This window comes from Triticum aestivum, chromosome 4B (genome assembly GCF_018294505.1).
Source record: "Triticum aestivum cultivar Chinese Spring chromosome 4B, IWGSC CS RefSeq v2.1, whole genome shotgun sequence".
NCBI lineage: Eukaryota > Viridiplantae > Streptophyta > Magnoliopsida > Poales > Poaceae > Triticum > Triticum aestivum.
In genome coordinates, this window is record NC_057804.1 from 558,462,864 (window position 1) to 558,487,346 (window position 24,483).

Below are 24,483 nucleotides of genomic sequence, written 5' to 3' on the forward strand. Positions count from 1 at the left end.
GAAAATTAGTTGGAAAATCACTCCTCAAAACCGGAAGTTGGCTTGGCGACTCGAGAAGGAGAAGAACCGGAGAGAGAGAGAGCGTGAACGAACTATCTCGATCCATCTATCCACCTCTTCGGACCCGACAAGACACGACCGGCTAGCTAATTACAACATCACACTGGTTAAAATCTCCAAGAACTGAACAATGTTATTACATACATCGAGGAACCCTCCATGTTTGGTTTCTGTCCATGATTCCATGGATCTCTCTGCGCTCTGCTCCCTCTTCTTCTCTAGCTAGATCCCTCTGGTTGCCGTGCATGTGCTCGATCTCCTGGCCTTGTGCGCGCCGCCGTAGCCTTGAAGAGCTAGCTCCCGCGAGTGAGCTGAAGCAGCCGTAATGGCGGACCGAGTTGGGAGCAGCATCAGGGCATGAAGGGCATACATATAGTATGTGCAGACGGAGCTGTGGGCTGACGGTCATGGCATGAAGAGCCTGTCGCCGCACTTGCAGCGCCAGGCCTCCGGGTAGTACTCGAGCGGGAAGCTGACGCCGGGCTGGATGGCCACGTGCACCGGCCGGCACGGGTGGCACCGCCCGCACCGGCTCCGGCACGTCGGCGGCGACGATCCCGGGCCCACCAGCTCCCTCCGCCGCGCCGCCTCCGCAGGGTCCCCCCACGAGTACTGCTCAAGCGCTGCTTTACCGCCGCTGCTGCCGCTCCTCCGGCTCGTCGCTGCGCACCCACCTGCAGGAGACACGCACATGTGCGCACGTACGTGTGAGCTAGAGCTCGCCATGTATATAATGCCGAAGAAACACGGAGAAAGTGCATGTCGCTGGCTGTCTTACCGAGGGCAGCGGCGAGGAAGAGGAGGTGGAGGAGGAGCGCCAGGGCGAGGCCGCGCCGGCTCGCCCAGCCCATGGGTGGCCGAGCGCCTCCGCACAGCTAGGTCACCAGATCTCGTACACCCACCCAGCGGCCGGCGTCGGTGTCGCGCCTGGCAGGCTAGCTCGAGGACAAGCCGGAGGTGGTGACCGGTGAGGGGGGAGCAGGAGGGAGAAGAAAGCAAAGCAAGAAAAGCAGAGCGAGAGCGGCTAGGTGGGCGGTGATTGCCGCTGGCTGCTGCTGCGGTGCACGAGGGGGACTGACGCGGACGGAAGGGGGTGGAGTGGCGTTTGTGTGCGCGCGCGAGTCAATCCGCACGCACGCACGGAGTAGTCATGGACCGTGCGTGCGGGCTCTGCAGCGCCGGAGGCATAAAGGAGAGAGAGGGGGGAGGGAGAGGAGAGATAAAGAGAGAGAAATCCAGAGCTGGGGCCGGCTGGGGCCGTGTGGTTTTGCCGTGTTTGTGGGTGTAGCGCCGGCGCCACCGCGTGGTGGCTGGCTCGCTCGGGTCACGCGCGGCCGGGCCAAGCGGCGGCAGCAGCAATCCGGCTCGCAGTCTGTGCGCCCATCGGGTCTAAGGCCAACTCCACCGCACCACCTTATCCTGTCCGGCCCTATCCGTTTGAGGCAAAAGGAACAAACAAGGCGGCCAACGCGCGACGGCCTGGACCCATTCTGTCCGTTTTGTATCCGGGTCGATCCATTTCGAGCGCAAACTTGCGCCGGGTTTGGGTCGCGACGGACACCAAACGGACGCGCGCATCGTCCGCGTCGAGGCCGCGTGGCAGGCGGCCACCTACCTCCCACCGGCCAACATCAATGCGCACGAGCGGGCGGCCCCCTCTGTCATCCGCACGTCGAACGGGCGCCGTCCTTTTTTAAGTGGGAAGCGTGGACGGGTCGTCGTCCACACTGTCCCACGCCACCCCGCGGCCTCCTCGAAACCCGGCAGCGCCTGCTCCCAAACCCTAGCCAAGAAACTCGCCGGCCGGCCGCCCGCCCGCAGCCATGGGCCTCTGGAACTGCGACCGCAAAGGCAAGCACGACGGCGAGGCTGGTTCCTCGTCGGGGCGCCGCCGCGGCTCGGTGAAGAAAGAGGAGCCCGCGTCGCCATCGCCACCACGCCGGGCCCCCGCGCCGCCCGCCTTCTCCATCGTGCCCACGTCCGCCGGCGAGCGCGACCGGCATTACATCCGCGCGTCGGTGTGCCGCCGTTATTGGGAGACGAGGACGCCGCTCCCCTGGAGCGACGTCCATCTCCCCAATAACTGGCATCTCTCCGCCGACCGGGTCCCCATCCCGCCGGTCCCGACGAGCGGCCATGCGCGCGATGAGGAGATCGAGCGCCGCCGCCGCCTCCTCCCCGACGACCTCTTCTACGACGCCAGGTACGCCCCCGACTCCGGGCTCTGGGACACCTGGTTTCGTGACGAGCACGACACCAGGCGCGCGTCGTTCTTCGCCGGCACCTCGACGGGGACGTGGCGGCCACGACAGGAGCGCGCAGCGCCTGCTCCCCAGGAGCGCGGGCGTAGGCGGGTGCGCGGCGTCACGCCCACGCCGTCGCCTTCGCCGTCTCCATCGCCACCACCACCTCCTCGCATGACGGAGGAGGAGGAGGCCCGTCTCGTTGCGCGCATCATGGAGGACTCCATGCGCACGCACGACGAGCGCCAGTGGGAGGGCCTCGAGGAGATGATGGCCCGCTCTGCCGCCGGCGAGGTCGCCATTCCCGAGCTCGAGATGGTGGCGAAGGAGGAGGAGGAGGTGGAGGAGCCGCCGGTGGCCGCGTTCCACCCGACCCTGGTTGGCCAGGGGTGGGGCTGGTCGTGCACGACAGAAGAGATGGCCGACGCCGTGGGCGTGAACTGGCGCCCCACGCCGCCGCGGTCACCGAAGCGGGAGGCGTCACCGCGGGAGGAGGTGGTGCAGGCACCTCCCGCCGTCCAGCCCGCCCCCGTCTACCACGCACCGCCGGCCCACCTCTGGACGCCGCCAGCCTACGTCGACCTGGTCAGCGATGACGATGACACCGACGGCCAGTGAGCGGCGTCGGCCACGGCATCGACGGGCGCGGCAGGAGCAGGAGCGCGCGGGATGCGTTTTTCTTTTTTGTTTTATGTTAATTACGAACTGGGCCGTTAAGTGGACTGACAAACTGGGCCGTTTTGTGGCCGTAACCCCTATATATGTTTTATGTTTTTTAACTAAGATTTTTTACTTTTTTAGCCATTTCATTTAGTTTTTAAAATTTTTTTATTCACGTCCACCCCGGACAGGTTTTGGGGTGTGACCGCGCGTTGGGCGCACCCACGACCCATCGGACAAACGCGGACATGGGCGAACCCACCGGCGCTCCAAAGGGACAAAATCCGGCCAAACCGAACATCCGTTTGGGGTCGCGCGGTGGAGTTGGCCTAAGGCCAACTCCACCGCGCGACCCTATCCCATCCGACCCCGTCTGTTTGGGGTAAAAGGGACAAAAGAGGCGGCCCAGCGCGCGGCCTCAAACGAACAAATGTCCGGATTCCGTCTGTTTTCGACCCATCCCCGACCCAAACTTGCGCTCGGTTTGGGGTGAAACGGACGCGCGCGGACGGCCGCGACGCACGCCCTTGTCCCCCCCCCGTGGCCCGCCTGTCGGGGACACTAGCAGTCCCTCCGCTCCCAACGCTTCACCCTCTCTCCCCGCACCGCCCCGCCGTCGGCGCCGCCCCTATTCTCCGGCCGCCTCCTCACCGCGCAGCCCCCCGCCGTCCATACCAAACCATGTCTCGACATGGCCGCCACCACGCCGCGCTTTCGCCGTAGTTTTGGTCGTCTATCGGGGAAGGTTTGGCCGTCGCCATCCTTGCCGGTGGCGGAGGGGACACGACTGTCGGCGACGGACCAAGGCGGATTCCGACGAGAGCTCCAGAGCGGCCAGTAACCGGCCGGCAACCACCCCTGCTGCGTCGAGGTGATCATAGCGGCCTCTTCGCCACCACGACCGGAAGGTGTTCAACCTTTTGCCATCAAAGGTATGGACAGTGGAGACGAGTTTTTCTTTCATCACTTCCTTTGTTCGTCGGACGATTCGTCGTCGAATGATGAAGATCTTGTGGTGGCTACACTGGTCGTTCACGACCATATTCAACGGCAGCTTCCTCGGTACAGGGGGTCACTCCCTAGCCGTGCTCCCAACCTGAACCGCAACAGGGAGAGAGGCCACGCCCTGCTTTATGCCGATTACTTTGCCAACACCCCACTCTTCAACCGGATAAATTTCGTCGCCGTTTTCGTATGGCAAGGCATGTGTTCAATCGTATCCGAGAGGGAGTGGTTGCTCATGACCCATACTTCGGGTGCAAGACGGATGCCCTTGGCAAGCTTGGATTCTCCTCTTACCAGAAATGCACCGCGGCCATCCGCATGCTTGCATATGGTATTCCAGGCGATCTGGTGGACGAGTATGTGCGTATGAGTGAGACAACATGTCTGATGTCAATGTACAAGTTTTACTAGGCTGTGATCGAGGTGTTTGGCCCAGAGTACTTGAGGCAGCCAACTGCCGCTGATACAGAGAGATTGTTGGCGACCAACGCAACTAGAGGCTTTCCAGGCATGCTTGGCAGCATAGATTGTATGCATTGGGAGTGGAAGAACTATCCATTTGCTTGGCAGGGCCAGTACAAGGGGCATGTTAACGGGTGCACTGTCATATTAGAAGCGGTGGCATTGCAAGATCTTTGGATATGGCATTCTTTTTTCGTCATGGCAGGTTCTCACAATGATATCAACGTGCTGCAGCGCTCTCCAGTCTTCGCAAGGCTTGCAGAAGGCCACTCCCCACCTGTCAACTTTGAGATCAACGACCACCAGTACAACAAGGGATACTATCTAGCAGATGGTATATATCCTCAATGGTCAACTTTTGTGAAGACAATCTCGAAACCCCAAGGTGAGAAGAGAAAGAGATTTGCCCAAATGCAAGAGTGTTAGAAAGGATGTGGAACGTGCTTTTGGTGTGCTTCAATCCCGGTGGGGTATCGTTTGAAAGCCTGCACTGTCATGGGATGAAAGGAAGCTTTGGGAGGTGATGACTGCTTGTGTGATCATGCACAACATGATCGTCGAGGACGAGCGTGATGAGAGTATCTTCGACCAAGGATTTGATTATCAAGGTGAAAATGTTGAGCCCCTGCACCAAGACCCGGCCACATTTGAACAGTTTGTCAAATTCCACCGTGAGATGCGTGATTTGCACACTCATTTGAATCTTCAAAATGACTTGGTTGAGCACGTCTGGGATCACATTGGCAACCAATAGATGTATTGGTACAATTTATGTTCAGTCAAGACACAATTTGGTTGTAAAACTATTTTATTAAAGACAATTCCAATTGGGTTGTAAAACTATTTTAATTTTTAGACAAATATTTGGGTTGGAAATTAGTTTTGATGCAAATTTGGGCATCTTTGGCAGGATGGGGAAAATGGATGCGGCCGCGCGCTGGGCGCACGGCCACCGCATCCCAGGACAGGCCCGGACACGACCCCAAATCCCTACCCAAACGGACAGAAATCGGACAAAATGGACGTCCGTTTGGGGTCGCGCGGTGGAGTTGGCCTAAGAGCATCTCCAGCTGTTGGCCCCTCAGGGGCGCCTAAAATCGCCGCCTGGGGTGATCCGGCGTAAAAAATGGGCCTGGGGATGAGTTGGCCCCCAACCGCCGGCCCCAGGACCGCACCTAGGCGCGAAAAAAAATTGTATAGCAAATTTTAGGCAAAGTTCGACTAAAACACGCCAAATTTTGGCAAGCTTGGGCTTTATATTCGCGGATTTAAGTCGAGTAGTCGCCATTACATATAAAAACTAATTAAAAAAACTTGCTGAAGGCCAAGAAGTCGCCGTTGTCGCCGCCATCGTCGGCCTTCTCCTCTTTGACTCGGGCTCCGCTGCTGGACCCCTCCCCGGCTGGTGGCGGCGGCGCGTCATCGTCGTCGCTGTCGTCGATGATGACGATTCCTCCTTCATCGCGGCCTCGGCGGCGCTGCGTGAAGCGCCGCAGGGCGGCGCACTGGCGCTCCCTCGCCATCTTCAGGGAGTCTTGGCGTGCCCATTCAAGGGCCGCGTCGTCGTCGAGCTCGACCTCGCCGTGCTTCGTCTTCAGCAGCGCCAGCCCCGGCTCCATCTTCACCGGTGCGAGACCGGCTCCGTCTTCGGCTTGACGAAGCGCGGGGGAGGAGCCGACGAGGAGGCGCGCCGGTCGCCCTCGCTGATGGACTGGCTGGGGAGAAGAGCTCGGCGGCGGTGCTCGGGAGAGGGAGGGCTGGGGGAGAAGAGCTCGGCGGCGGCGCACGGGAGAGGTAGCACTCATCAGAGGCGAACATGGCCATATATAGCCGCACCGCGTCCATGTGTACGCGTCCGAGGGAGGGGAGGCGTCGGCGTGCCACCCCGTGACGCGCCGCCCGTGAGGAATCAATGGCAAAGCTGACCGGCGGCAGCCTTACCATTGATTCCCCGCGGAAAACCGAGGCGTCAGGAGAAGACGAGGCAGGCGGTGTCGCTGACGCGGCTGGCCCGCGTCGCTTTCGCGCCAGAAACGATTTGCCCGGCGCCCCCGAGCGCCCCCCAGCATGCCGGGTTCGGGTTGGGTCTGCCGGCGCCAATTTCGGCCCGAGCCGGTGAAAAATGGGCCCCTGGGGGCGCGACTGGGCCAATTTTTTGGCGCCGGCGGCCGAAAAGTCGCCTGGGGGGCCTTGTTGGGGGCGCGGCTGGAGATGCTCTAAGAGCATCTCCAACCATTCGTCCCGCCGAAAAAAGCAGCATAGGAGCGTACTGGCACTAGATTGGTCTCTAGGGGTCGTTTCTCCCCAGCCACGCCCCTAGGTGCTGCCCTGAGACGCCCCATATTCAAAAGCGATCGTCCCCGCTAAAAAAAACACAGTTCGGCGATCCGGCGCCACATTTCAGTGATCAAATGAAAGGGCGCGCGGGATTGCATCAAACGGCGATCAAACATATAGCTTGACCTCCGGCGTCGTCGGCGGCGTGCGCGGGCTGGGAGGAGTCAGCGCAGCTTTCGGGCTGGTCGGCGCGACTTCTGTGCTACTGGGTGCACCGGAGCCATCGTCGGCGGGGCTGGGCGTCGCGTAGACGTCCTTTGTCAGGCTGGGCGGCGTTGTCGGCAGCGTCGGTATCTGGTTCAGGATGAGGCCTCGCTCCGCCAAGAACCACGCCTTGAGCTTCTCGTCGCGGCTCTGGAGCATGTCGGCGCCTCCCATCAAGAAAGCATGATCGTTGTTCCTCTTCTTCGCGGCGACATTGGACCGGAGCAGGTCGAGTTTGACGGTGTTGTTCATCATCAAGGCAGCCCACCTCGCCTTCGTTTTCTCTTCCCACTGGGCGGCCTTGGTCTTGGCGTCGGCGATGCAGTTCTGATGGATTCTTGAACGCGCGCGGCAGCCGACTCGGCGTATTTCGCCTTCTTGGCTCCTTTGTTGCCGTCCGGGCGCCCGTCGGCCGCGCCAGCGGTAGGCGCGTCCGGCTTGTACGTCTCCTTGGCCTTGGCGAGAGTGCGCCGGACGCCCGCCCACTTCTCGCACTTGTCGATCCACTTGAAAACATGGAGGTACTTGAACTCTACGTCGCCGTTGTCATCGCGGAACATGGCGAACATGCGCAACAACTACGCCGAGAAAAAGAACGTCATTTGGCACCAAAGCGCACCCGGGCGTGCACACGGCGAAAGGCAATAGTAAGGGCGGCGTGCTATACCCGATCCTCGATGCTGGTGCCACTATCCGGGCAAGCCGCGACCTCTTCGACGATTCCATGCCATTTGTTGCACGCCGTTTGGATGAGCCCCCAATGGTTCGCCATCGCCTTCGACCTATGCTTCATGTGGACGCCTTTGAAGTAGGGGTTGACGAGCTTGCGCTCGTCGAACTCGGCCTTGATGCGGGCCCAATACGTCTCGATGCTCTGTTTCATGCCGGTGATCGGATTGAGGCAGACGACCTTCCACGCCTCGGCGAGGCGCTCCTCTTCCTTGGACGCCCACTCGATGCGCAGCTTGACGGGCTTGGCCGCCTATTTTTTTCTTGTTCTTGCCCTTCCTCATCGGCGCTGGCGCCGGCTCCTCCTCCTCTTCTTCCTCGTCTTCCGGCTCTTCCTCGCTGTGGTCGAGCTCGTCGTCCATGTCGCCGAGGTCAATCGAGCCATCCTGGGTAGTGAACCCAGGTGAAGCGGCGGCGGCAGCTGAGCCGGCCACGATGATGTCTTTCATGTCGGCCTCCATCGCATCCGCGTCACCGTGATGGGACGAGAAGGAGGCTTGCTTGTAGAGGCCACGGTGGAGTGGTGGCGTCGATGAGGCCGCGTAGTCCAGCGACGAGTACGTGTACGGCGGGTACTGCACGCCGGTGAACGTGGGCGAGGGCGTGCGCTGGACTGGGTGCCCATGGGGAAAGGTGATGTTGGTTTGAACCCGCCGTGGGCGTCGGCCTCGGCATAGCCCGGCGACGGCGTGCTCCATGGGTGCGGCGACAACACGAACCCGGCAGGAGAGCCGACACTTTGCTGGCTCCAGGCCGCATACAAGCCGTTCCCACCGGGTCGATTCATCATCGCCGCGCGCGCCGCCTCGGCTTGTTGGGCCGCATGCTCCGCCGCCGCCTGCGCCGCTGCCGCAGCATGCGTTGTTCTCTCCCTGGCCTTCTTGGCCCTGTTGCGCCTATCGGCGGTGACGGCCTCCCGGCGCTCCACATACGCCTTCCACTCGGCGTTGCTCATGGCGGGGGGTTTGGACAGCGCCGCCCTTGGCTTCCTTTGCTTCGGCTGGGCGACGGTGGCGGCTGTGGGATCCGTGGTGGCGCGGGGCATCACATACTTCTTCGGTGGCATGGCGGGCGGAAGGGTAGGGAGGAGTGGGGGTTTGGCGGGAGGAATGGAGAAGAGAGGGAAGCCGGGAAGGGGAAGCGGGAGGAAACGGCGGGAAGAGGGCTTCGCGTCGCCGACAGAGCGGACCCATGGCGCTTTTCGCTTCCGTCGGCGCGCCCAAGCGACACCCGGCCGCTTGGGTTCGGGACGGGAACGCCGGCTCTGGATTTCATCCAAATCGGCGCTAAACGAGATCCTGGGGGTGCGACTGGGCCGAATTTCGGCCACCGGCGCTAAAAAATCGCCTGGGGGGCCTGTTGGGGGCGCGGCTGGAGATGCTCTAAGAGCGGGCACACCTATATATATTTTGTATTGCACGTGTATTGGAGTTATGGCTCACCTCCTAGTCTTGTATAGTTGAGATAGAGGTCTTTCCCTTGTACTCCCTCCGTTCCGAAATATAAGTATTTGTAGAGCTTCCACTATGAACCACATACGGATGTTTATAGATGCATTTTAAGTGTAAATTCGTTCATTTTGCTCCGTATGTAGTCCACCTAGTGGAATCTCTACAAAGACTTATATTTAGGAACGGAGGGAGTATTATATATGCGTGCACCAGCACCCAATCAATACATGGTATTGCAAATCATTTGTTAACATGGTATCATCTCTAACCCTAGGGTCAGCCGCCGCAGCCGCGCCCCACCTCCGCACCTGCCGCCGCCGCGCCCCTCCACCTTCTACACCGCGCCGATGCCGCAAGTGCCTCGGTTCCGCCTCCCGCGCACCTCATGCCACCCGCTAGCCAGCCGCGCCCGCGTTGACCGCCTGCTAGCCAGCCACACCCACATCACCGCTTTGCCAGCCAGCCACACCGCGCTTTGCTAGCCAGCCGCCCCCACTCCTTCAGACGCCGCGCCTTTTCTCTCCGTGCAGCCGCACCCAACGCCGTTGCCACCTCCTCCACAAAACCCTAACCCTAGCCGCTACCTCGCGCCCGCACGCTGCTGCCATGTCGTGGCCGTCCTCCCCCGGCTCCTCCACCACCCACTCGTCCAACCTATTCGCTGGTCCTGAGCTCTCCGCCGCCGCCATCCGTGTCCTCAATATTGAGGCCTGGGTTCCTATCCGTCTCGACAGCTCCAGCACATTGTACTACGTGTGGAAGACCTACTTCAACCTCGTCTTCCGTGAGTACTATCTCACCTAGCACATCTATGGTTCCGTGGACAGCGCGTACATGCGCGGCGACCCAGAGAGGTTCGCCATCGAGGCCACGATTATCCGTTGGTTCCACCAAACGGTCTCGAAGGACATCTTCCACACGGTCGTCGCTGAGGACGACGACGCCTGCACCGTGTGGGCCAAGATCAACGCGCTCTTCACCGACAACAAACTCCAGCGCCTTGTTTTCTTGCAGCAGGAGTTCTTCGGCTGTCACCAGGACAACTCCATCATCGACGAGTACTGCATGAGGCTCAAGATGCTCGCCGACGAGCTTCGCGACATCGGCGCTAAGGTCTCTGACGACCTGATGCTGAGCACTCTCACTGACGGGCTCAATGAGGACTTCGGCAACGCGGCGTCCAACCTCACCCTGCTGTTGCAACCCACTTTCCAGCGCGTCGTCGTGTACCTCAAACTTGAGGAGCGCCGGATGACGAAGCTGAAGCAGCGGGTCTAGCACACCGCTCTCACCGCCTGTACCATTCGCGGCGGCCTTGCTCATCCGGCCGCCCCCCGCCAGTCCGCGCCGCCAGCACCCGCCGGCTACTACCCGCTGTCGCTCGCTTCGCCTGCGCCTCCCCAACAGCCGCAAGGTGGCGGGGCCGACGCAACCGGCGGGGGCCGCCGCCAACAGCAGCCGCCGCCGCAACAGGCGCAGGGCGTAGGGGGGCGCCCCACTTCCAGCAGCCGCCTCCACTGTGGGCCGCCGGGCAGAACCCATGGACGGGCGTCGTCCATTCCTATCACATGCCCGTCCCGCGTGCTCCTACACTCGGTCTCCTTGGCCCCCATCCAGCGGGCCACCAGGCGTTCGTCGCCGCCCCTACCAGCCCTATGGTGCCTCGCTCGCGCCGCCATCCCTCCGTGGCTACGGCGCGCCTGCCCAGGCGCCGCCCTATGGAGGCCAGCTGCCGCCGCCGGCACCTGCACCGTGGGACCCTACCCTCCTAGCTGTCCTACACTCGTCGCTATCGCCGAGCAACTATGGTGGTGGAGACGACTGGTACATGGACTCGGGTGCTACTGCGCACATGACAGCTCATCCCGGTAACCTTTCCTCTTCCACTCCAGTTCACACCCCTACTCGTATCACCCTTGGCAACGGTTCCTCTTTACCCATCACCCATGTCGGTAGCACTAGTTTTCCTTCTAATTCCACACCTATAACTATGTCTAATGTTCTCGTTTCACCCGAGTTAGTCACTAACTTAGTCTCTGTTCGTTGTCTTACTCGTGAGAATCCTCTTACTATGGAATTTGACAGTGTTGATTTTTCTGTGAAGGACGCCCGTACCCAGATGGTGCTTCACCGATGTGATAGTCCTGACGAGCTTTACCCCATGCACGCTGGCGCCTCCACCTCCACACCGTCACCCTCTCCGCCGGCGTCGATCTTTGGCATGCTCTCTTGGGCCACCCCAGCCCCGCTGTTTTGCGTTAGATTCTTAGGAGTTTCTCTTTCTCATGTAATAAGCTCGACGAGCATACTTGTGAGGCTTGTCATTTGGGCAAGCACGTTTGTCTTCCCTTTAGTGCGTCTACTTCAGTTTCCACTTTTCCATTTCAGTTGATTCATAGTGTTGGTTGGATGTCTCCCTTGCGAGTAACACGGGCTATCTATACTATTTGGTGATTTTAGATGATTATTCTCATTATGTGTGGACTTTTTCTCTTCGTCGTAAATCTGATGCTTTAGCCACACTCACCGCCTTTTATTCCTATATCACCACTCAGTTCGGTCGCCCCATACTTACACTCCAAACTGATAATGGAAAAGAGTTTGACAACGTCGCTCTTCGCTCACTTCTCGTCTCTCACGGCACCACCTTGCGTCTGACTTGCCCGTACACTTCACAGCAGAATGGCCGCGCCGAGCGCATTCTCCGCACTCTTAATGACTGTGATCGCATGTTGCTTTTTCACACTAACGTGCCCGCTCGGTTATGGCCCGATGCCCTCGCCACTACCTCTCTCTTAGTCAACATTCGTCCGTGTCGTTCTGGGTGGAACTACGCTCTTCACCACCTTCTTTTCGGTACACCATCGTCCTATGATGGTCTTCGTATTTTTGGGTGTCTCTGTTATACTAGCACCGCGTCCACCATGCCACACAAACTTGCACCCCGTTCCATCCCATGCATCTTCCTTGGCTACCCTCCCAACACCAAAGGTTACTGGTGCTATGATGCTGTCACTCATCGTGTGTACACTTTGAGGCACGTGTACTTTGTCATGACGGTGTTCCCTTTTTTCAGGTTCCTCCGGCCGCGGCTCCTTCGACTCTGGCCCCCACGCCCACTACCTAGCGCGATGCGCGGCGGCACCCTCCGCCCCCCCCCGGCTCGGCGCCTTCTACCGCCCCTCCCGGGTTCTCGACTCCCTCACCCAAGGTTGAGTCTGACCGGGCCCTTGGGTCCCCGGCTTCCTCCCAAGAGGTCGAGCCTGTGGGTACCCTGCCAATCACCCCGGCCGACGTCCCCACTCCTACCACGAGCTCGACCTCGACCTCGCCCGTCGCCTCCTTCGCTGCTGGCTCGGCTGGCGCCGTCGCGGCTCCTAACGCCGCGACCCTCGCCCCTGACATCGCCCCTATTGTGGCTGCGGCCGCCGCTGCCATGGTGCCCGCTGCCCTCGCTGGCCCGGTCACCCATGCCCGTGCAGGAGTGCATCGGCCGAGCACACGCTACTCCTCCGATGAGTATGCGTGCGCTGCCTCGACTTTGACACCATCACCCATTCCCACCTCCGCTCATGCCGCCCTTCGGGATCCCCATTGGCTGGCTGCGATGCAGGAGGAGTTCGACGCCCTACAGCGCAACCGCACATGGCAGCTTGTTCCGCGACCCCTCCGTTCCAACATCATCTCTGGCAAGTGGGTGTTTCGCCACAAGACTTGCCCGGACGGTTCTCTCGAGCGCTACAAGGCTCGATGGGTGGTTCGTAGTTTTTGGCAGCGGTCGGGCGTGGACTTCACCGACACCTTTGCTCCGGTTGTGAAACCGGGCACGATCCACGCCGTCCTTCAGCTGGCAGTCTAGCGCGCTTGGCCTGTGCATCAGTTGGACATTTGCAACGCCTTGTTGCACGGTAATCTCGCCTAGCAGGTGTTCTGTGAGCAGCCTACTGGTTTCATCGACGCCAAGCACCCCGACTTCGTGTGCTTGCTCTCCCGCTCTCTTTACGGGTTGAAGCAGGCGCCTTGGGCTTGGTACCAGCGTATCGTAGCCTTCCTACAGTCTCTGGGCTTTCGGCCCACTCGCTCTGATGCCTCACTCTTTGTGTATCATCTGGGAGCTGGCACTGCATATCTGCTGCTCTACATTGATGACATCATCCTCACGGCGTCCGGCCCCGATCCCCTTCAGCGGCTGACTGCTCGTCTTCGTGATGAGTTTGCCCTCAAGGACTTGGGGCCCCTGCACTACTTTCTCGGCATCGAGGTGATCCGTCGGGCTAATGGTTTCTTTCTGCATCAGCAGAAGTACGCCCACGAGCTCCTTGAGTGTGCCGATATGCTTAACTGCAAGCCGGTGCCCACTCCCATCGACACGAAGGTGAAGGTCTCCTCTCTGGAGGGGTCTCTCGTGTCCGATGGAGCGTTTTATCGCTCTATCGTTGGTGCTTTACAGTAGTCGATGCTGACTCGCCCCGACCTGTAGTACGCTGTTCAACAGGTGTTCCTTCATATGCACGCCCCACGTGACTCTCAATGGACTCTGGTGAAGCGTATTCTCCATTACATATGCGGCACCATGTCGTTGGGACTCACCCTAACGGCCTCCGCTTCCATCGACCTCGTGGCCTATTCGGATGCTGACTGAGCTGGCTGCCCCGACACGCGATGCTCTACGTCAGGCTACTGCGTCTACCTTGGGCCCTCATTGATCTCTTGGTCATCGAAGCGGCAGCCCACGGTCTCCCGCTCCAGCGTCGAGGCAGAGTATCTCGCCGTGGCTAATGTCGTGGCCGAGTGCTCTTGGATACGTTAGCTTCTCCAGGAGTTGCTTTGTGATGTTCACAAGGCCACTCTTGTCTACTGCGATAACGTCAGCGCGGTCTACCTCTCCGCCAACCTGGTACACCATCGATGGACGAAGCATATTGAGCTCGATATTCACTTCGTGCGCGAGCAGGTTGCCCTTCGCCGTGTTCGGGTTCTTCACGTGCCGCCGACACAACAGTTTGCTGATGTGATGACTAAGGGATTGCCTACTCCCGTCTTCGAGGAGTTTCGGTCCAGTCTCTGTGTCTCCGGCGACGCTTCGACTGTGGGGGCGGGGGGGGGGGGGTGCTGAGTATATATTTTGTATTGCACGTGTATTGGAGTTGTGGCCCACCTCCTAGTCTTATATAGTTGAGGTAGAGGCCTGTCCCTTGTATTATATATATGCGTGCACCAGCACCCCATCAATACATGGTATTGCAAATCATCTGTTAACAAAAATGCAATCCACATCCTCAATTACCATATCTCAAATCCATACAAACTCATTCAATCACGTTGACACACACGCATCGTCCGGCTACTCCATCACACTACACTAAGTATGCCATCGGACTACCAAAATTTGACATGTTTGACTATGGTGGAGTTCATCCACGATTGCCCTTGCCCTTCTCGACGCCCTTGCCGTCCTTCTCGTGGAAGTGCCAGTCGAAGATGCAGTACACATCGAGCCGGATCTGCTTGTTGCTGGAATTATCCTCCTTCTCCTTAGGTGGCAGTCCGGTCATGGCACGGACTGCTCGATTCTGCTCAAGGGCGAGGGCGCGTGTGTTCCCCCGCTGTCATTTCTTCACAATGCGGGCGCAAATGGCTTCCTCCTCTGCAGTCGTCGTGATACGGGCCTCGGCGGCCCTTATCCTCTCCTTCCCACAGCGGGACGCCCATTCCCGGTGACACTCACACTCTGCCCGACCGGTGATCGGGAAGGAGAGGTGTTCCGGCAGGGACCGCGAGGATCCAGCACCAGAGGACCCAAGCGCCCGTTGAGCTGACGCTATGGAGTCACGGCGGACGGATCCGTCCGTCGACCGGGCACTGTCCTCGCAGGAGCGCCGGAGTGCAATGCGGACTGCCATTGCCTCCTCCAACCCAAATGGGAGGACACCCCAGTCGACGGATCCGGACTGATTGGAGTCTGATCCGCTGCCTGCCATGGCGGAGAAGTCCGCAAACCGCCGGAGGTGAGCTCGCGTGGCGGAGAGAAGTGGAGGGGAGTGAAGTGAAGTGGCCATGGTTTGCTCCGGTGAGAGGACGGGAACGGATATAGGTGGGTTGGGTGGGCCAGCATGGGCCGGGTTCGACGTGGTGGGCCTGCCGGGCGCCCCATATCCGTCCTATATTTGGGCTGGATATCGGGGTACCGGTCAGTCTGGGCGTTTGAGGGGCCGTTTAAGGGGCCAGTCTAGGTTCAAATTTCACGACCGGTCAGTGATTGGGCGGCCTGCTCGTGCGTTTGATACAGGTTCAAGAGGTTCGGTTCTATATGCTCTAGTCCCACCGACTTAACCATGAGATCGCCATGCTCGCACACAAGCCCTGCATTGCACTGCACTGCCGTGTCACCCTCCCGCATGATGGCTTATCAGCGTTAAAGAACCGGACTTTTTCACTATTCTGACCCTTTCAACAAACTTTGTCACAAAATGAACTCGACGTGAAAGTATTTCATCAAGAAGAAACGCCGAGGTAGCTAGCGTTTCTGACCAAGACGAAACGCCAAAGGCGCTGGCGTTGCTGCCCATAATTGAAACGCCAAGGGACCATGGCGTTGCTCCCTTAACAAATAAGTGACAATAAAAAGAACTTGCTCCAAACGCCACACACTTTGGCGTTTCATACTTGGGAACAAACGCCACACATGCTGGCGTTCCCAGCAACACCACAAGGGCTGGCGTTTCTACATTGAAACCTAGCTATTTGACCAGGCCAGCAACGCTGACTAATTCGGCGTTTTTAAATAGAGCAGAAACGCCACGGCTAGTGGCGTTACCAAAAGGGTTAGATCGTGAAATAGTTTTCGAAGGAGTTCATTTTGTGCCAAGATTTGTTGAGAAGGTCAAAACAGTGAAAAAGCCCTAAAGGACCATTGTCTTCACACCCGTCACTCGCCGTTTCGTCACGTCTCCGAGTTACGCATCTCATCACCTCATGCGTGTACGTACTACACGTAGGTACTTTCCGCACGCATGGCCGTGTTGGTCCTGATGGTGCTTGTCACTGGCCGCAAGATCGATCAGTTCAAGGATGGACGACGGGTCGCACACTCGGAGTGCTGATACTGCTTGTCACCGGCTTGAAATGACCGACGCACGATGAGTCAAGGCACTCGGAGTGCTGATACTACTTGTCACTGGCTGGAAGATCGGCCCATGGACCGAGTGGCTCGATCATCATCTCGTTCTATGTTTGCTCGTCTCTCTTTGTTGTTAAGTTCTTCTTCGTAGGGCGATGGCGCTTATACTCCTAATCTAGGCCACCTAGATTCCGCCTAATCTAGCTGCAATGGCCGTCCCATCAGTCCTTGGCGTCCTGCTCCGCCTCGTCGCACTGTGCCACCTTTCTCGATCTTGGATTAATGAACTCGATTAATCAGACGGACAAGTACGCTTAGTTGGCACATGCATGTCTCCGCAGCTACTGCTGCTCTTCTCTGCTCTTAAACTCCTGCCGGTGGTCAATCCGTAAAGCTAAGCATGAAGCGCTGGTCCACGATTAGTACCACAGTACTACTGGTACGGTCTTCCAGCTCACGCGCCTCTTGCAAAGATATACTCCGTTTCAGTCTCTAGGTGGAATTAATTTGGATGGTTACCCGGGACCTGCCCCAGTCTCGATGCATCCTGAGCGATCATGACACTGCATAGCGCTTAGCTTGACGATGGGCACATTACGCCGTTGGAACCGCTAGATGATGGGTTGGTCGACGACAACGGGGGCCGTCCGCCGAGAAGGGAGCCGTCAAATCAGCAGGCCTGACAGGTCGAGCTCCCAACAAACTAAGCTAGCCAAGTACTCGTAGTGGCAGTACGCGTACTTTCCTTCTACTAGTACGAGTACATCTTAAGAAAATAGGTTTAGATGAGCAATTGAATGCACGAGCATTAACATGTTAAGCCGGGTCAGCGTGCACGACAAGGAAAGGCAAAAGGTGGCCGCGTCTCTTTCCTTCTAGTCGGGATGTCAAATGACCCTCCCAAGGGTTCATTTTCCTGCCTCTGCATACAACCAACAAAAAGAAAATCCTTAGCCTAAAACACATTCTGCGTCCATGGTGCGTGCGTGAACAATTCCCAACTTGATTCAGGCACGGACGTACAACATTCACGCTATTGATATCCCTTTCTTCAACGAGAGAAACACAGACAAAACACAAGCACAGGTCTAGGAAGAATCTACAAAATTGGGGTGGGCCTCTTCATTCCCTTATTACCAATCATAATCCTCCACATCAGCTTGTCTGTAAAAAATTTAGGGGTTTTATCGTTTATGCCACCAGTTCTATATCACTACCCAGTGTTGCCATTAGAAATTACAACTACTCAATAATGCCATCATTCCGTGAGATATTTTCTAAAAAATGTCATTAGATATCTAAAAATACCATCGTTCCATTAGATGTTTGCTCAGAAATGCCATTAGACATCGTTATTGTCAGGTCAAACTCGTTGACCAAGTTATGTGACAAAAATACCCCTATACCCACATGTCAGCTCTCTCTATCTCACAATGATAAGTGTGGACCCCACTTGTTAGGAGTAAGAAAACAAATAATTTTAGAGAAAATAAGAACGCTGTCGGGATCAAGTGGGACCCACACTTTATTGTAGTGAGAGAGCTGACCTGTTAGTCTATAGGTATGTTGGTCATTATGACATGGCAAACGAGATTTGAGCTGACAATCATGATGTCGAGTGGCATTTTTGAGCATGCGCGTAGCGAAGCGATGACATTTTTGAACAGTTAAAATTCTTAGTGGCAAAACTGAGCAGTGAGACACAACCATTGACATAAATGATAAAACCGCCCAAAAATTAACTAAGCTTTTGTAGATGTAGCATTACTCATTAAATATATAGTCAACGTGTACACGAGTACATAAGGGTAATCTTGCGAGTAAGGGCACATTTCTTTGGTTAAAATACATATGGTTCCTGCAAAACAAGAATAACGTCCAACAAAGTGTTGTAAGTATCGACATGGATAGCAACCTTTATTTTTATAATATATAAACCATGCAACTATCTTCCAAACATACACCCATGTCGAGAGGGTGTTAGGAAACGGAGTGGAAACACTCATTTGTGAAGATATTTGGCTTGATGATCTGGCTCTGGCAGAGAGATTTTCTAAATTGTATGTTGTTTCCTTTAGCAAGTTAAGTACTCTTCAATCAGCTAAGAATAGAGGATGTAGTTATTTTGAATTCAAAAGAACCATGTATGGAGACACTGAACAACAATGGGCCTAAGACAAAGACAGGCTGATACGGACTCTAAATGGCAATAGTAAATTTGTGGTGAACCAACTGTATTGGCATTTGAAAGCACATACTTTGATGCGATACAGATTTATCTGAAAGTTGAAGTTGTCATAGAAGATTAAATATTTCCATTGACTAATGTTGAAGGATGGTATCCTGACTAAGATAAGCTGCTCAAAACAGGATGGACTGGCAATGACCAGTGTCACTTCTGTGAGAAAAAAAGAAGAGAAACTAGCCACTTATTATTTGAATGCAATTTGGCCAAATTAATTTGGTAGGTGGTTGCCTGTGGTTTAATAGATAGGGTGCGTGATAGTATAGATGACTTAGTATGAGCTTGGGCTCAGTCCTTCATCAAAGACAGAGAGCTCTGGTGGTGAAGGGAGGAGTTAGTCTCTGTTAGATATTGTGGAGTACTAGAAACAAAGCTTGCTTTGAGAAGAAGTTTCCCAGTGATCCAACTAGTGTTTTTCTTTTATGGTGGCTAGTGTGGTTTCCAACTTTTGTCACTTCGTTATGAGTTGGAGCGTTTTGCAAAAAGAACCAGGGTGAAGAAGAATTTAAGATGTGTGTGAAATGATCAAAGATGGTGCTTCGAGAGGCTTATGCTCAAATGCATGGATGGAATCCTGGAGCTAGAAGACTGGAGTTGTGAAGAGAAGAAAATCTTGCTTCCTGGATGTTTACTTTGGGCTGTGCTTGATGCATATGTAATAAAAAAGGTGATTTAAACGATCATTTCCTTACTTCTGATGTTTTCGGTTGTTCCCCTAGCTGTGCTTTGCTAGAGCACCTAGTTAAGTTGTTCTAGCTAAGCTCATATATCTTGCTACTTCTTGGTCGATCTTTTAGTTGTAGTTGGATATTTTTGTTTCTTTGTTTCATAGTTGACGATGTTGTATATATTTTGGTGATTTCTCTAATAGAAATCAGTGAGCTGGTCATTACTTTTTTTTAAAAAAATCTCCCAAACATATGGATCAAATTATGTGGTGGATACAAATTAGAGATAACTTGAACCGTGGACTAGACAGATTGAGACAACTCGCAATGGAAAACAAATGCCCTCTTTCATGAATTAAGAGTATTTGTTGAGTTAATGTCATCTCCAACCACACATAGCTAATTTTGCATTCTGTATGATACGGCATGGGCGCGTCCCTCAGTGGTCCGCGTTTGCAACCGTGCTCCCCATTTCATAGCTCATAGTTCAGTTTCATAGCTCATAGTTCATCAATAGTATGAACATCGCAATGCTATAACCTAGCAAACTAGAACATAACATAGGGGAGTTCATCATACATACCATCAAACTATCAAAATGATGACATGTTCTACTAGTTCATCAAAACAATAGCATAAACTAAGGTAGGACTATTGATAGGGGAAGTTCACCGACAGCTTACCTTGCCCTCGTTGTTGTCGTAATCTTTGTCATGGAAGTAGTGGTTGATGGTGCCATAGGAGCTGAGGTGGATCTACTTGCTGCCATAGTTGGATGTGTTGGATGCAATACTGACATGTTCTTGCCGGATTTCAAGGGTAGTCTGACTAGGGCACAAACGACCCGGGTTTGCTTCTTCACGAAAACCCGAGCAGCCATAGCTTGCCGCTCCACGAGGATCCAAGCACGGGCTTCCTCCACTTTCACGAGCGTTTTGGCGTTGATCATACTGCAGCGCGCGCTCGACTCATTGGTGGTTAGGGACTGCTGCTTGACGGTGCAGAAGACCGGATCCTCATCTGATCCGAAGGGCACCAACACCACAATAGACGTGGTGGATGAGTAGGAGCCGTGCCACACATTCGCCTTCTCACTGCGGGCACACAACGCCTTGACCTTGAAGGAGCCGCCACATCCGCGAGCATGCGCATTGCTCGCTGGCCTCGGACCCTGAGGCCGACGTTGGCGCGGGGACAAGCACCCATCGCCCGGGTTCGGTTGCGGCGACGCAGCGGACATACGCCATGAGCGTTATGGGCTTTCGTCGGGGTGCGGCGGCACCGCCGTATCCGCATCGGGGAGGCTCTGACGGCGGATCTCGAGTCTTGACCTGGGATTGGCAGAGTGCGAGCCAGACTGTTATCTCCTTCTCGTGCGAGCAGGCGAAGAGTTCCCCATCTATAGATCTAGACCCGATGGACTCAAATCCGCTGCTCACCATGTTGTAGATGACCGAAGATGACCGGAGAGGCGCAGTGCGGAGCAAAGAGAAATGGAGTGTACTATTCAAAAATGACTAAAGTTGCATTCCGGAGTAGAGATAGGGATAGGGATTAATTTTGTGAGATCAATTTGGGTCGGCCCGATGTGGCGGACGACTCAAGATGGCACTAAATTCACGTCACATATGGATTAGGTATTGGGGATCAGCTATGGGACGTTTTTTGTTCAGTCTGTGTTATAGCTGTCGACGCGGACATATGGGGGGAGTATAGTGTTCTATTGGAGATGCTTAAGGGCACCTCCAAGTCGGACCCTCAAACCTCACCTATACATCTGAACCGCGGTGTCCAGACCACTTTTGCCATCCAACGCGACCTGTATATGTACGCGTAGCAGTTAGGATGTATAGATTACGATATCCATGAGACAAACATTGGGAAGTTCTTGATAAATGAATAAAACTATTCCTTGTATTATGTTTAGCATAGGGTACATGGCTATATATATTGGTACAAACCGACTTAGACTAGATATTACAAACCGACATGGACTAGGAAACTTGTGATCCAAGGAATAGTCTAACATCCCCCTGCAGTATCAACGGGAGGCTTGATGGCGTTGAGACTGGAACGTATGCCTTGAAATGGCTTAGTAGCAAGTCCTTTGGTTAAGATGTCAGCAAATTGAGCCATAGTAGGTGAGGGAGTCCTGGATTAGGGGGTCCTCGGACAGCCAGACTATGTACTGGTGCCGGATTGTTGGACTATGAAGATACAAGATTGAAGACTTCGTCCCGTGTCCGGGTGGGACTCTCCTTTGCGTGGAAGGCAAGCTTGGCAATTCAGATATGTGGATCTCCTTCTCTGTAACCAACTCTGTGTAACCCTAGCCCCCTCCGGTGTCTATATAAACTAGAGGGTTTAGTCCGTAGGACAACAACAATCATAATCATAGGCTAGCTTCTAGGGTTTAGCCTCTACGATCTTGTGGTAGATCAACTCTTGTAATACTCATATCATCAAGATCAATCAAGCAGGAAGTAGGGTATTACCTCCATCGAGAGGGCCTGAACCTGGGTAAACATTGTGTCCCCCGCCTCCTGTTACCATTAGCCTTAGACGCACAGTTCGTGACCCCCTACCCGAGATCTGCCGGTTTTGACACCGACATTGGTGCTTTCATTGAGAGTTCCACTGTGTCGTCACCATAAGGCTTGATGGCTCCTTCAATCATCTACAACTGAAAGTGCAACTATCCCTTGGGTGGTTTTGGTAATTCCTAACAACATATATCTCATTGAGCTAATGCTATTTCAAGATAAATATTTCAGGCAAGCTCAATGATTGGCATGGCATGGATGAGAAAAGTGGATCCCTCAAAATGCTAAGGACAAAAGTATTGGCTCAAGGTCAAAGCACAAGACTCTACATTTTCTATTTTAGTGATCCAAGATCACATTGAGTCTATAGGAAAAGCCAATACTATCAAGGAGGGATGAGGTGTTGCTTAATGGCTTTCTTGCTCAAAGTGCTTAGTGATATGCTCCAAAGCCCTCAACTACTTTCTCATATCCACATATGACCCAAACCAAAAGTCTAACTCGGCCCCACTGATTCTTTCTATCCGGCGCCACCGAGTTCAGATGTCATAGCCACTGCCACAAACCCTAGTCAAATCGGTCTCACTGATAGGGATCTCGGTCTCACTGAGATGGGATTGTAATCTCTCTGTTTCCCTTCGTAACATTTTGGTCCAACCGAGATGAGCGATCGGTCCCACCGAGATTGCAATGCAAACTCTCTGTTTCCCTTTCATAACGTTTTGGTCCAACCGAGATGAGCGAATCGGTCCCACCGAGTTTGCCAGACCAACTCTCTGGTTTGCTTATTACCAAAATCGGTATCACCGAGTTTGAGTAATCGGTCTCACCAAGATTATGTTATGCCCTAACCCTAACCATATCGGTCCCACCGAGTTGCATGTCGGTCCCACCGGCCTAACGGTCACATTATTTGCTAAATCGGTCCGACCGAGTTTGACGATTCGGTCCCACCGAGATTGGTAAGTTGTGTGTAACAGTTAGATTTTGTGTGGAGGCTATATATACCCCTCCACCCACTCTTCATTCGTGGAGAGAGCCATCAGAACATGCCTACACTTCCAACATACGTTTTCTGAGAGAGAACCACCTACACTTGTGTTGAGGTCAAGATATTCCATTCCTACCATATGAATCTTGATCTCTAGCCTTCCCCAAGTTGCTTTCCACTCAAATCTTGTTTCCACCAAATCCAAATCCTGTGAGAGAGAGTTGAGTGTTGGGGAGACTATCATTTGAAGCACAAGAGCAAGGAGTTCATCATCAACACACCATTTGTTACTTCTTGGAGAGTGGTGTCTCCTAGATTGGCTAGGTGTCACTTGGGAGCCTCCGACAAGATTGTGGAGTTGAACCAAGGAGTTTGTAAGGGCAAGGAGATCGCCTACTTCATGAAGATCTACCCTAGTGAGGCAAGTCCTTCGTGGGCGACGTCCATGGTGGGATAGACAAGGTTGCTTCTTCGTGGACCCTTCGTGGGTGGAGCCCTCCGTGGACTCGCGCAGCCGTTACCCTTCGTGGGTTGAAGTCTCCATCAACGTGGATGTACGATAGCACCACCTATCGGAACCACGACAAAAACATCCATGTCTCCAATTGCATTTGCCTTCTCAAAGTCCTCCCCTTTACCTTCATATGCAATTGTTTTACATTCCGCTGCTATACTCTTAGAATTTCATGTGGAGGTTGATTGCTTGACTTGTGCTAAGTTGCTAAAATCTGCCAAGAACTAAAATTGGGAAAATGCTAGATTTTTATTTGGTCAAGTAGTCTAATCACCCCCCTCTAGACATACTTTCGATCCTACAAGTGGTATCAGAGCTTTGGTCTCCATTTGCTTTGATTTCTATAGCTTTTGTTAGTCATAGCCTTGGTTTCACAACCTAGGAGAGTATGGCGTCTAGCAAGGGAAATTACCACCATAGAAGTCCTTACTTTGATGGTACTAGCTTTGCTAGTTGGAAGCATAAGATGAAAATGCATATTCTTGGACATAACCCCGCCGTTTGGGCTATTGTGTGTATTGGTTTGCAAGGTGAATTCTTTAATGGGAGAGAACCGAACCGTGAAGCTACCGCGGAAGAGTTGAAGATGCTGCAATACAATGCTCAAGCTTGTGATATCCTCTTCAACGAATTGTGCCCCGAAGAATTCAACAAAATCAGCCGTCTTGAGAATGCAAAGGAAATTTGGGATACTTTGATTGATATGCACGAAGGTACCGACTCCGTCAAGGAATCCAAGTTGGATGTGCTTCAAAGTCAGCTTGACAAGTTCAAAATGAAGGATGGTGAAGGTGTCGCTGAAATGTACTCTAGGCTTGCTCTTATCACAAATGAGATTGCCGGCTTAGGAAGTGAAGAGATGACCGACAAATTCATCATCAAGAAGATCCTAAGAGCTTTGGATGGAAAATATGATACCGTGTGCACATTGATCCAAATGATGCCCAATTACAAAGATCTCAAGCCAACGGAAGTCATTGGAAGAATTGTTGCTCATGAGATGTCACTCAAGGATAAGGAGGAGCTCCACAACAAGTCAAGTGGTGCTTACAAAGCCTCATGTGAAGCTCCCACATCATCAAGTGAGAAACAAACCTTCAATGAAGAATTGAGCCTAATGGTGAAGAACTTCAACAAGTTCTACAAGAGTAGAAGCAAGGAAAGAAGTTCCAAGTCAAGGTCCTACAATGACAAAAGATCTTCTAGTCGTGAGCGTAATTGCTACAATTGTGGAAGACCCGGACACTATTC

The 24,483-nt window shown here is 54.5% G+C and overlaps 1 protein-coding gene across 1 annotated transcript; it reads right to left on the reverse strand.

The window, feature by feature from the left end:
• Positions 1–84: 84 nt before the first annotated feature.
• Positions 85–1,260, reverse strand: LOC123095217 (EPIDERMAL PATTERNING FACTOR-like protein 5). Its single transcript, XM_044517016.1, has 2 exons — positions 839–1,260; positions 85–734 (listed from the first exon to the last, which is right to left on the reverse strand). Exons 1-2 carry the CDS (start codon positions 909–911, stop codon positions 466–468), a joined length of 342 nt encoding a protein of 113 aa, XP_044372951.1. The 5' UTR covers positions 912–1,260; the 3' UTR covers positions 85–465.
• Positions 1,261–24,483: the final 23,223 nt, after the last annotated feature.